Genomic DNA, 11,999 nt, shown 5'->3' with positions numbered 1-11,999 from the left:
GTCCCAATCAGAGGAAGTGTGTTAAGTTTTAAACCTGTGTCTTTGCCCCTGGAAGGCACCTGGTAAATGGGTGTGGATTTGCTGTAAATCCGCGGTCCTGCTTGCAGCCAGGGAAGGAGGAAAAAAACCTCGGGGCCAGACAGTTCCAGTGTGGGGGCGTTACCCTCTTAACCAACTTTCTCGCTTCTTCTAGACGAAGAGGGCATATCTTTACGCCTCCTTTCCCAGCTGGAGTCTCCCTTCTCCACCAACAGCTGTACGTCTCCTTTAAGAGGCGGGGGCCGTCCCTCCCTTTCTCCTCCCAGTCCCCCGCCCTTCACACCTCGGGTGGGAAAAGAGTGTGGGGGCGGGGTGGCCGGCGTTGCTGGAGGGGCGGGATCCTGGTGAGCGTTCCAATGGCCCTCGAGGCTGGACTTCGATAGCCAATGAGCAGCAGGCGGGGGGCGTGGCGGGGCGCTGTTGCAAAGCATCCAACGTGGGCCCGCAGGCGGCCGCGGGGCGCGGAGCCGAGGGGGTGTGTGAGGCCGCGCGGCCGGGGCGGGGCCTGGGGGACCAACCGGGGCTGGGCGGCCGGGAGACTAGAGGCAAGCGGCTGATTGTTCGGCCGCGAGGTCGGCGGGGTCCTCGCTGCGTGGAGGAGCCGTACGGCACCCGGGACTGCGCGCGCGCTCTGCCCACGGCACTGGGACAGCGGGGCGCACGGGGCCCTCCGAGCGCGGGGCTGGCCGCGCCGTCGAGCCCGGGGTTTGCAGTTTTGCTCTCCAAGGCGAGAGGAAGATGCCCGTCGGCGCCGAGCTCGGGCTGCGGGACTGAGCGTCTTCCTTCCAGCAGCGGCAGCGGCACTGCCCTGGGCCGGCGTCGGCAGCGGCACTTGGTGTGCGCGGGGGCTCAGGAACCGGCCAAGAGCGCGGCGGGAAGACAAGGAGCGCCGGCTGAGCACCCCTAGCCTGAATCTGCGGGGTTCGCAGCGAGCGCGGGCGGGTCGGCCCGAATGGGCGCGGGGTTTGCGGCCCCGGCCGGGTGCTGCGGAGCGGCCCGTGCACCCGGGGCCCGCTGAGCGTCGGAGCCGCAGCTGCGGAGAGAACTTGTGCCGGTGGCCATGCCCCGGCGTGGAGCCTAGTGCCGACTGCAGCCCCCGCGGGCCCGCCCGCGCCTGCGGCCGCCTGGGACCCCACAGTCCCCGCGCCCGGAGTTCGCAGCGCGTTCCAGACAAGATGGCGCGGCCGGTCCGGGGAACGCTCGGGGCCCCGCGCCGCTTGCCTTGCCTTCTCCTCCTGTGGCTGCTGCTATTTCGGCTGGAGCCGGCGACGGCTGTGGCTGGCCCGCGGGCGCCCTGCGCGGCCGCCTGCACTTGCGCTGGGGAGTCTCTGGACTGCGGCGGGCGCGGGCTGGCGGCGCTGCCCGGGGACCTGCCCTCCTGGACGCGGAGCCTGTGAGTACCTCCCTTTCCGCCGCCCCTGCGCTGTCATTTGGGGACGGGGTGACGGGGGTTCTTACCCGAGAAGAGGGTGCGGATTAGGTTCTGTGTGTGGAGTTGTGTGGGCCGGAAGACTGCTAGCGTGGGGTGGCCGAGGTGAAGACCGTGCGTGGGGGCCCGGGCGAGAGCGGGCGGACGTGAGAGTCTGCAGGGGACTGGAGGTGAGCGAGCGTGGGTCGTGAAGGTTTGGAGGTGAGCGAGTGAACGTCGCGAGGGCGACTTGCGGGTCAGTGAGTGGGAGTCTGGAGGTGAGAGTGTGTGTGTGGGTGGGTGGGAAGCGTCTGGGGCAGAGTGTGAGGAAGTCGCTGTGGGGGTCTGGGGGTATGTGTTTCCTTTTTCCTCTCCTGTAATCCTACTCTTTGGTGTCTGAGTTCCTTGGTCTTCCAGTGGGTAATGAATGAAGGTGACTCTTGGCTCCAGTCTTTCATTTACATTATTTATTAGAGAGAGTGTGTGCGTACCCGCCTCTTGATCCCTGAGGACCACAGTGGCCTGACTTGGCTCTGGCTAGGGCAGAAAGCAGCCTTCCTCCGCGACCCCCAAGTTAGAGGGCTTGACAGTTCTTAGAGATCTGTGAGTACTGGGAGTTTGTCCTTTTCCGCCTGGTTGGCATTTTAGGGAACTGTGTTCCAGACCCTTCCTGTCTGTTCCCTAGGGCCCCATTGGGCTTGATGATCCAGTGGGGTGGGGCCCACCATCAAGAGTTTGTCCTCCATAAATGGTGCAAATTAGTTTTGGAACACTCCTGCTTCAGGAGAGGGTTCCAGGGGCTTGGCTGATTTAAGCAGAGTTTGTTTCACCGGAAAGAGGCTCTTTTCTCTGCTGTCAGGATTTTGGCCTATTAGAACTTAATGGGACACTTCTTACAGGAGATTTGGCAGGAAAAAAAGACATTAGAGTTCTGTAAGCATGGTAGAACAGAATAGCCTTCTTCTGGTTCTGAAAAATCTGGTCCATGAGTCAAATCCTGTCGCGTTATCAGTAATTAGCATCTCTGTAGAGTTATTAGTACCTTCTAGAAAAGGCCTAGCTTGAACAGTCAACTTTTCAGTTGAATAATTGGACGTCTTTCCTAGAACACAGAAGAGGGACAGTAGTAACCTCAGGCATGACATTCGCTGTTTAAAAAAGAGAATCGAAACTGGTGACACAAGTTTTAATCAACATTTGTGGCTTGATGGAAGAAAATGTGGTCTGGTTGGTTATCTGGCTGTGGTGAGGGGAAGAAGAGAAGTTAATTCCTTTCTAATGTGAAGATCTTGTACCTCTCAAAATGGGGCATGGATCTTTTTACACGGTCCAAGAGACTCCCTGCCCATGAGCAAGTACTACAGAGTTCTGAAGCTTGCCAGGACCCTTTGGTTAAGTTGGGTTTTCTCTTCAGTATCTGCTGCTTCTGGGGAATTCACTGACAGTGAAAATCAGTGGTCACAGGGTGAGTTTTAACACAGGCAGTAGCTGTGTTAAGTACTGGGAGATAGAGCCCAGTATTGCCGTAGGCAGTGTTTTATTTAGCTGAGGCAGTCTAGGGTTTTGTGACTTTTTTTTTTCCTTTACATACTTAAGGTAGTTTTTTTCTTTTTTTAATAGAATCATGTGGGCAGAATCAGATTAACTTCTTAAGTGTTCACCTGTTGGAAGACTGACTCCCAATGCCATGTGTCAGTGGCTTTGTGGGGAAGGCACTTAGTTATGAAGCGGTAACTTCCGAGAGAGGACAGGGTGTCCTCTTATTTGCACTTCCCTGTGGTCACAAGATTGACTTTGCCTTGCCCTTTAATTTTTGGAGCAAAACATACTGGTCGTTTTTTTTAGACTTTTTGTTGCCTAGGAGTGACATTAGCGTAAATACCTTTAAACTTGCAATCTTTCTGTTTTACTCACACATTTGATGATCAATAAATACCAAACTGAGTATTTTGAGCCTCACTAGACTTAATTAAACTGATTATGATGTTACCTGATTAGATTTTAAGATGTGAGCAATGCAATTTCTGGTTAGTATGTGGCGACACAGTGTATAATACAAAATAGCTATTCTTTGAAAAGCATTTGTGAAGTTATTTCTGATTAAGGAAAAATCAAGCAAATGTGGCTTTTTTCCCCTGGACTTAAGATTTCTCAATTTAAACCACTAGTCTTATTCTGAAATTTCCATAAGAATATTTATACTGCTTATATTTCTGCCTAAGATTCAGTCAGACTTTAGGGGAGAAATTCTCTGTATTTAATATAATAAAATATCTTGAAGTTTCACCAGGTTTACACCCTCCAAGTCCATTGTGTCTAGAAAATGCTTTGAGCTAGTTTATAATCCTATGAACTAGATTTACTGCAACTAGTTCAAACAATTTCAGGCTGTGGGTTTGAGATAGCACGGGACCTGTGGCTTTATGGGACTTTTTTTTTTTTTTTTTTTTTGAGACAGGGTGTCATTCTGTTACCCAGGGCTATAGTTTAGTGGGGTCATCATAGTTCACTGCAACCTCAAACTCCTGGGCTCTAGTGATCCTCCTGCCTCAGCCTCTCGAGTAGCTGGGACTACAGACTCTCTCCACCACACCCTGCTAATGTCTCTGTTTATAGTAGAGACGGGATCTTGCTGTTCAGGCTGGTCTCAAACTCACTGAGCTCAAGCCATCCTCTTGCCTCCCAGATTGCTGGGATTACAGGTGTGAGCCACCACGCCCCGCTTTTTTTTTTTTTTTGCTTTTGTAAACAGTGCATCTAATTTTGAAGTTGCCACTGGGCCTAACAAAGAAAGTAAAACTTTTAAATAGTGAATGTAAATGCATTGTGAATAGAAGAAACAGAATGGAGCTGATAGAGGGGAATATTGTTTTGTTCCTGTTCCCGGGGGCCTGAGGATAATTTATTCAGCACAATAACTTATAGTTGTAGTAGTCACGCCATAACTGAGTCTCCCGTCCCATTACGTAGGTGAGACTGGCACAGTCCAACCAGCACATTCATAAATAGCACCAAGCCATTGCCAAGCCTTATTTCAACTTCCCAGAACCTTAGAAGAAGTTGAACTCAGATGTTTGCTTTCTTTGAAATTATTTTTGAGAACATGATTTCAGAAGCTAATAAGTATTAAATACAAGTTACCTTAGACTCTTACCTGTGGCATAAATTTGAGCACAGTATTTAGTCACAAAATATTGCAGTTTAAAAGTTCTGATAGCTGAATGATAGCTGATTAAGATTGGGAAGGGAGGAAGAACAAACCTTGATTTTTGTTCTCAGTGTGGAGGGAAGATGACAGGGCATTCAAAAGCGAGGACATTCGCGAAAGGACACCAAATGTGGTTATCCCAAGCCACATTAAGATGAATTTATTGATTTGAGTCTCTTTGTCCTATGTGTTTGCAATACCAAACCCAGTAGCTTAAATCTAACCTTGCCAGTTTTGTCACAGAAGTGGTGCTTATATGATTACTTTAGAAAATAAACACAAACTATGGTAGAATGCTAGTTGTGAAGCAAAGAAGGCCTTTGTCTTTCAAATTTTACAGCTGTGCTTGAAGGCCCAGGTGTGTAGGGCATTGTGAATTAAGGGTTTGGAAAATACTTCCCATCCTGTTTATGCAAATTAGTTTTAAAGTGCAGATGACCAGATTGTTTCAGAACTAAACTGAGATTCAATTTGTGGTGTTTTGTTTTTTTTTTTTTTTTTTTTTTTTTAGAAGTGGATTGTTGTATGGATGGTCCTGAAATATTCCTTTCTGCCCATTTTCCTCTGTGTCACCATATCACTTAAGAAGAACTGAACAGACCTTCAACATCTTCTGATTTGTGGGACGGGCAAGGGGTTGTTTGGAATAGGGAGTGTTTTAAACACAGGGTAATGGCCAAGAAAAAAATCTGAAACGTGCAAGTGCTCTCAGAGTTTTAGGGAGCTTTACCTTGAGCTCAGAGTCCTTTTCTTTGCAACAGATGTCAGAAGGCTAGCCTCACTTCCCTCTTGATGGTGAAGAACTTGTCTGTTGCTAGGGCTCTGATAACCTTTTTCGAGTAAGAGGAGGTTTCTGGCAAGTAATATTGGTTGCCTTGAGAGAAAGGCATACTGTTTAAGTCTTGGTGATGTGAGATTATAGCCATAAAATGTAATTTTTGTGTAGTCCGAAAATTAGGGTGTGTCCAGAGACCCCTCAGGGACTAATATAAATTAATTCTATATTGACACACAGTGTCCCTCTTACCTTTGGGATATGTCAGATCTGTTCCTGCCCTCCTTTTCAAGGGACTGTTTTAAAAAGTAGTGTGTTTTCTCTTTTCATAACCACATTTGGTTACTAGATTTCACAAACTTTGGATTTTTGAATGTATTATCAGCAGTAATTCTTGGGAATGTCTTCAGAAATATGAAGAAGATTCAGTGTAGTGTGATGATTGCTGGTTCCTGGTGAATGTCCCCATGTGCTGGCTTCCCCAGCTCCACACAGTGAGCTGAACGTTTCCCTCCCTCCAGTGTTAATTACTTTGCCTGGGTTCCCCTTGCAGCTTCCCTGAGCATGTGGGGACGGCCTCTGGCTGACCTCTCTCTCCCCCAGACACCATGCTCACAATAAAAGGGTCTCTCCCCCATTCTGCAGAGGTGTCTCCTTGGTGCAAAGTCTTTTCAGCATCCTCTCTTTCAGGGTGGACAGGAATGCCAGAGAGCGCAGTAGGGTTTTGTATGACTTAACAGTGCACCTGGCCCAGTGTTGTGCACCTGCTAAAGCCCTGAAGGTTTGTTATTAATAGATAGGAGGGCTAGAGGGAGGTTGTTTAAAATAGCCTATGGTTATTTTAAAAGTGACATCCACAGGAGAGGGCAAACTAGAGAAGGGATTCATTGAACTGAAAATTGCTATAAGCAGTAATGGATGTTGGTTGTACCAGGGTTTTTTTCTTCTTTTCCTCATTTGTTTAAAACATAAAAAGGATTCTTCTGACTCACCCCATAGGTAGAAGGACTTTAAGTTTCCTGAGCAAACCTAACTTTCAATTCCTTTTGAATATACTTGGTGACATTTACCCACTGGGGACCTTCCCCCTCCTCAGTGACTGCAATTTGAAACCCTGGGGGTCTTTTAAAAGCGAACAGGACTCTGGGCTGTGTTAATATTCAGAGCTGTTTATAATGGATGCAGTTTCAAAGGCTGAAGGCATTGTCTTGAGACAAGAGGGAGGAGGGGTGGAGAAAAAATTCCCAGGCAGAGGAGGAGAAATATCTAAAAATCTTGAATGTTCATCAGCCTGTGGGAAATTTAGGGACCGTTAGTGTTATTTTTCATAACTTAAGCATGACATTGAGCCAGTGGGGTTCATTCCATCTGCTTCAGGGCTTCAGTTCTTGTTGTGTGTCAGAAATGTGATTATCTTTTGCTTTTGTTTCAAGTTAAAATGTGGCAATCAGTAAGAAACTCAGGTCTGTTCTTATCTCCTCTGCAAAGAAATAGAGGACTTTGAAGACCAGAGGTTAAACTTTTTTTTTTTTTTTTACCATAGTTTATCCTCTGGAACTTGTATTTATTTTTTGCTCAAAAGAATTTTATATAGTTGCAGAGTTTAGAATAGTAGTCCAGACTGACTAATTAATTGGTCAATTATGACTGGGGCTGAGAAATTTTCTGAAGAACTTGATACATGGCCATTGTTGTTATTAAGCAAAATGAATGGATGGAGCAATAAAGTTTGCAGAAAACATTAAAATTGCAGTTTGTAGATGGTCTAATTGGAAGTTGCCCAATTTATGTCACTTTTTTGTAGGGCAAGTATGCTTGTGAACTTTTCTTATCCAAAGGCTTTATATGCTTTATGTATCTATACTGTTATATAATTTAGTACTGTATCTGTGTTTTTTATCCAAGGACTTTATGCATAATCTTCTAAAACATAAGTTATAAATTCAGTCTGCTTATAAAAGTCATTCTAGAGCCAGGCACGGTGGCATGATGTGTCTGTAGTCCCAGCTACTTAGGAGGCTGAGGCAGGAGGATGGCTTGAGGCCAGAAATTTGAGGCTGCAGTGGGCTATCACCATGCCTATGGATAGCCACTGCACTCCAACCTAGGGAACATAGCAAGACCCTCGTCTCAAAAAAAAAATTCATTCCATTTTTTTTAAAAGCCATTTTTTCATTTCCTTGAGAGTTGTGCTCTCCATTTCCTTCCTTTAGTTCTTTATATCCTCTGAATAGGCATTTGCTACTCAACTGTCCCCTGGTCTCTGTTTGGGTTATTGATTGGAGGAAAGGGTGGATAAGGATGAAGCTTTCTTCACTTTTACGCTGTTAAGTGTGCAGGGGCCCTCATCCCTGGTGCTCACACCCAGCCCACACCCTTGATGTGGTAAAAGAGTTGAAAGTTACTTCTGTGGTCCATTCCTGGCACCTTTACCAACTACATGTGTGAGAACAAAGTTAGATGATGCATGTGTTTAGCCAAGTTCCCCAGTGTGGACCCAGCAACTTGGTGATGATTCCAGAGCACAGTTGGAAGGTTAAGGGCTCAGTAACTCAGTTTTTGCGTCCTCTCTCACAGCCAGTCTTTCCAAGTCAGATTTCCTGGTGATGGGGGCTTTCCTGGGAAAAGTTTACATTTGTGATATGAAGGAGTCTTTTGAGGTGGGAGGATGGCAGGGCAGCCTTCTCCTGTAAGACTTTTGGTAATAGGAATAAAGTACAACACATGAAACTTCATGTGACCTTGGAAATCTCAGATGAACAGGAGGGAAGCTATGAACAGTTGCAGCAAATTATATAATTAGCAGAAATTATTAAGTTAGTTTATAAATCTATTCCAGTTGTACAAATACTTCTGTCTATTTAGCATTATCCATTTGGGAGGTGGTGGGGTATGAGGAGGAGGCAGGGAAATGAGAGGCCCTTAAGCTAATCATTTTATCCTATTATTTCCCAGGGTTTCATTGAAACTGAGCCCTACCAAGATGCAAGTAGCGCCTCTCAGTCAATAGCTTGGAAAAATGCAGGTGCGCTCTTCAAAACAGGGTTAGGTTTCAGAGTTTAGGGCTGGCTGAATCCACTGTACCCACTTCTCTTTGGAAGGACTTGAGGGAGGAGGGGGAGGAGGGAGGGGAGACAATAGTTGAGTTGTATGCAGAGAACATTTTTCATTTGTTTTGATCTATTTACAATCGAATGGTAACTTTGCAGAGGACACGGGCAGTGAACACAGGGTCGTTTGAGGAATTTGGCAAGGATGCCACCTGAAAAGCCGTTTACCGTTTGCTGTTGCTCCTTGTGCACCTGTACCTGAGTTCCTTCCCCAGTGAAAGGCCATGATTCACAGCCTTGCCCACATGAACGGCTACGATTGTTTGCATCTTTATTACTATTTAATCTAGCATAACCGGTAAGGCCCATTGTGCGAACAACCAATCCGTTCATCTCTGCAAGTCCTAATACATCTTGGTTTCCTTATGAACCAGGATGCGGGTTCCAATCACTACTTGTTCAGTTTGTTTTGGCAAAAGGTGGCATTCAGAGGGCTTAAAGATAGCATGGCCTGTCTCTTTTTAAGTGCTTTGCATTTATTATTCTTTAAACTTCTGTGGTGCACAGGTCTCTAATCTTTTATGATCTGCAGGTGTTTTCTTTTCTCAAGGTCTCAGATTATTAGGAAGAAAAATGAATGAAATGAGTGAGAGTCTCTCCCCCATGCAGAACTAACTGGATGTTGAGAAACAAGGTGGAGATAACAGAAGGGTTTCTTCTTCTTTTTATTTATTTATTTATTTTTAGCTGATAACCCCCTGAATTTTATCTTCTAAGACTCCTTTACGCAGCATTTAGCAAGTGTCCCCGCCCCCCATCCCTCCCCTCTGCTCCTTCCACCAATTTATAATTTGCTGTTCAAATAATTTACTGCTTATCCTGGTCAGAGCATATATTGCACTCATAAATTCTTTCTTCTGGATTATCTACTTGATGATAGCTTGTTAGATACAATGAGAAGGATTGAGCACTTCTGAACTGGGGGTGGGGGTGGGGGTAGATAATCTTGCTTTAGTTCCAAATCTTGTAGTTCCAGTGCTCTTTGTTTGAAAGCATTTGTATCTCAAGCAGTACCACTTTGGGTTGGGTAACAAGGAATTGTCAGGCTGGTCTCTGCTTAGTGAAAGCTCCCCACTGATTGGGAAGTAGGCTGTTGCAGATACAGCTTCTTTCTCTTGTACAATTTGATTTTTTAAAAAATTCTGAATTAAGAGAACATTTGATGTGCAGTCAGGTACTTTAAATAAACTAACTCACTTTTGTTGGTATAAGGTATTTTTTCTTATCTTTTTATACTGCAGATAGGCAAGCATCTGCACAAATAGAATAATGTAAGAACTCTTTGTCCCTGTCATCCACCTTCAGCAGTCATCAACCTGTAGCCTTTCTTGTCTGATATATGCCCCAGTACACTTCTCTTCCCAGTTTTTTGGAAGTAAGTCTAAGGCATATCATTTCATCTGCAAATATATAGGCTTTTTTTTATTAACAGCTTTATTGAGAGATCATTCACATGCCATACTATTCACTGTAGGGTGGTTTTAAGAAATGTGAATTTGAAAAAAAAAATTAACAAAAAAGTTGACATTTCTCTTAACTGTTTTTCCAAAGGGAATTTTGGTAAGCTGTATATTTACAGAATGTTTATCGGGCACGTACTGTATGCACTCTAATTTATACGTTCTCAAAATACAGGTTTTTTTTTTTTTTCTTTTGTGGGAGTACTTATAAAATTCTTTTGTCCTAGAACAATGGGCAGTTCTGATTAGCTTTCCTTTCTCTTGGAGTAGCTTTTAAATTGGGAGGTTTCTATCAAGCTGTTAATTGTTGGTTAGAATCCATTAGTGAACATACATAATTACGAGTGGAATGGATCATTTAAAAAGTGATATTTTGGATATTGTTGTTTAATAGAGGGATAATTAGCCATTGGTTATAGTTAAGTCATGAGTCTGAATTGAGTTAACTATTGTTTACTTTGCAAAGCCTGACCCTCCAGCTGTGGCTACTTGAGGCTGCTTTAAATAGAGCTGGAGGCACCCTGTAAGAAAATCCTCAAAAAGCAAAGAAATAGGTTCCTGGAACCCTCTGTGCTTGATTTAAACTTCACACAGATTCAAAAATGCTTGTCAAGAAGCTGCTGAATGGTTTGTTTTGTTGTGTAGAAGTCCATAGTTTAATTTCCCCTTAGCTACTTTGTTGGTTAGGGGATTCCATTAGAATAGAATTGGTCCTGGCTGCAACTTAATTAGGAATCTGAATGGGGGTTACTAGTCCTCCAAGTTTCATTCACTTTATCATGGTTTATAGAATGATTTCCATATTCTACCTGTGAAAATCTAATTCCAGGTAGATTATGGAGTGTGCAGTGGTTTTAAAAGCTGTCCAACATAGGTTATACTTGTGGATCTATGAAGCTTAATTAAATTTATATATTTGATTAGATATCATTTACAGTGGGTTCTCTGTTTAGAAAAGTGGAAGTGCACTCCCAAGGATTTAAGAAAAGTTTATGGGGGAGAAAAAGTTACAATTGAGAGATTCTGACTACAAATTTAAGTTCTATTTTGCAATTTAGGAGAACTTCATTCTTCCATCTGATTTCAGCAGTACAGTACCTTGATCTAGCATCATGCCGACATCTTAGTTTTCATTTTATTTTTAATTAAAAAGAATTTTTGTGTGTGTCTGTGATTTCCTTCCTCCACCTGGGCTGGTGTGAGTTTCTGGCACACAAGCTCCCAGTGCTTGCAAAACTTATAAACAGCCAGAAGAGCTTGTTGCTTCCAGGAAGTGGGTTGTTGATGCAACGAAGTGATGGATGCAGAAGCTGCAGCTCGAATGGAACAGGGTTTCGTCCATTTTGGAGGAGAGGAGGCCCAGAAAGCAAACTGACATGTTCTGTAGCTATTAATGTCTGCCTCATCCCAAATTCCTCTGACTGTTTTCTCAGATTTGGAGTCTGTGTAGGACTCTTAGCCATGGGTGGTTTGGCCTCATCCAGGGCTCTGCTTTACCAATGGAAAAATCAGGAACACTTCTGTGGAGATGTTTAGATTCTTTCATAAGTTCATTGAAACAATACTTAGAAATGATTAAATTATATTCAATTCTGGACTGTCCTAGTGACTGACATCAATTGTTATTTACTTGGGAGTCGGGGGAACTTTATTATTGTATGTGAACTCTTGGTACCCAGAATATCTTTCTGGGCAGAAAGGAACCCGTATTTTCATTAGGTTTCTTAAAAAGGTCTTTATTAAAGAGGAATTTAAAAACTATTGAGCTAAATAAAGGGAAAAAAATTATTTTCTTAAAGCTACAAAGGCAGGAATGTGGTGGAATGGGAAATTAGCCCATGACTGGGCCTCAGGTGACCTTAGGGTTTTGTCCCTGCTCTGCCGTTGACTGGCAGTGTGACCTTGGGCTAGTCACTTAATTTCCTGTCTATAGAGGGATATGTAACTTCTAAGACTCCTCATTTTCAGGTTTATGATTTTATCCTAATTGATGCAAAGA

At 44.5% G+C, this 11,999-nt stretch overlaps 1 protein-coding gene across 5 annotated transcripts in view; it reads left to right on the top strand.

Annotated features, from left to right (window-relative positions):
- Window positions 1-579: 579 nt before the first annotated feature.
- The window catches only part of LRIG1 (leucine rich repeats and immunoglobulin like domains 1), a 112,192-nt gene continuing 100,772 nt past the window's right edge, over window positions 580-11,999 (top strand). For 4 of the 5 annotated variants that reach the window (XM_069476038.1, XM_069476040.1, XM_069476039.1 and 1 more), the window contains exon 1: window positions 608-1,432. In XM_069476038.1, coding sequence (XP_069332139.1) covers window positions 1,215-1,432 — 218 coding nt within the window. In that variant the 5' untranslated portion in view covers window positions 608-1,214. Of the gene's footprint in view, window positions 1,433-11,999 lie in introns of all 5 variants that reach the window. The other variant, XM_069476036.1, reaches the window with a different exon arrangement.

Source organism: Eulemur rufifrons, chromosome 7 (assembly GCF_041146395.1).
Source record: "Eulemur rufifrons isolate Redbay chromosome 7, OSU_ERuf_1, whole genome shotgun sequence".
In the NCBI taxonomy this organism is placed as follows: Eukaryota; Metazoa; Chordata; class Mammalia; order Primates; family Lemuridae; genus Eulemur; species Eulemur rufifrons.
This window is presented reverse-complemented; position numbering and strand designations above follow the sequence as displayed.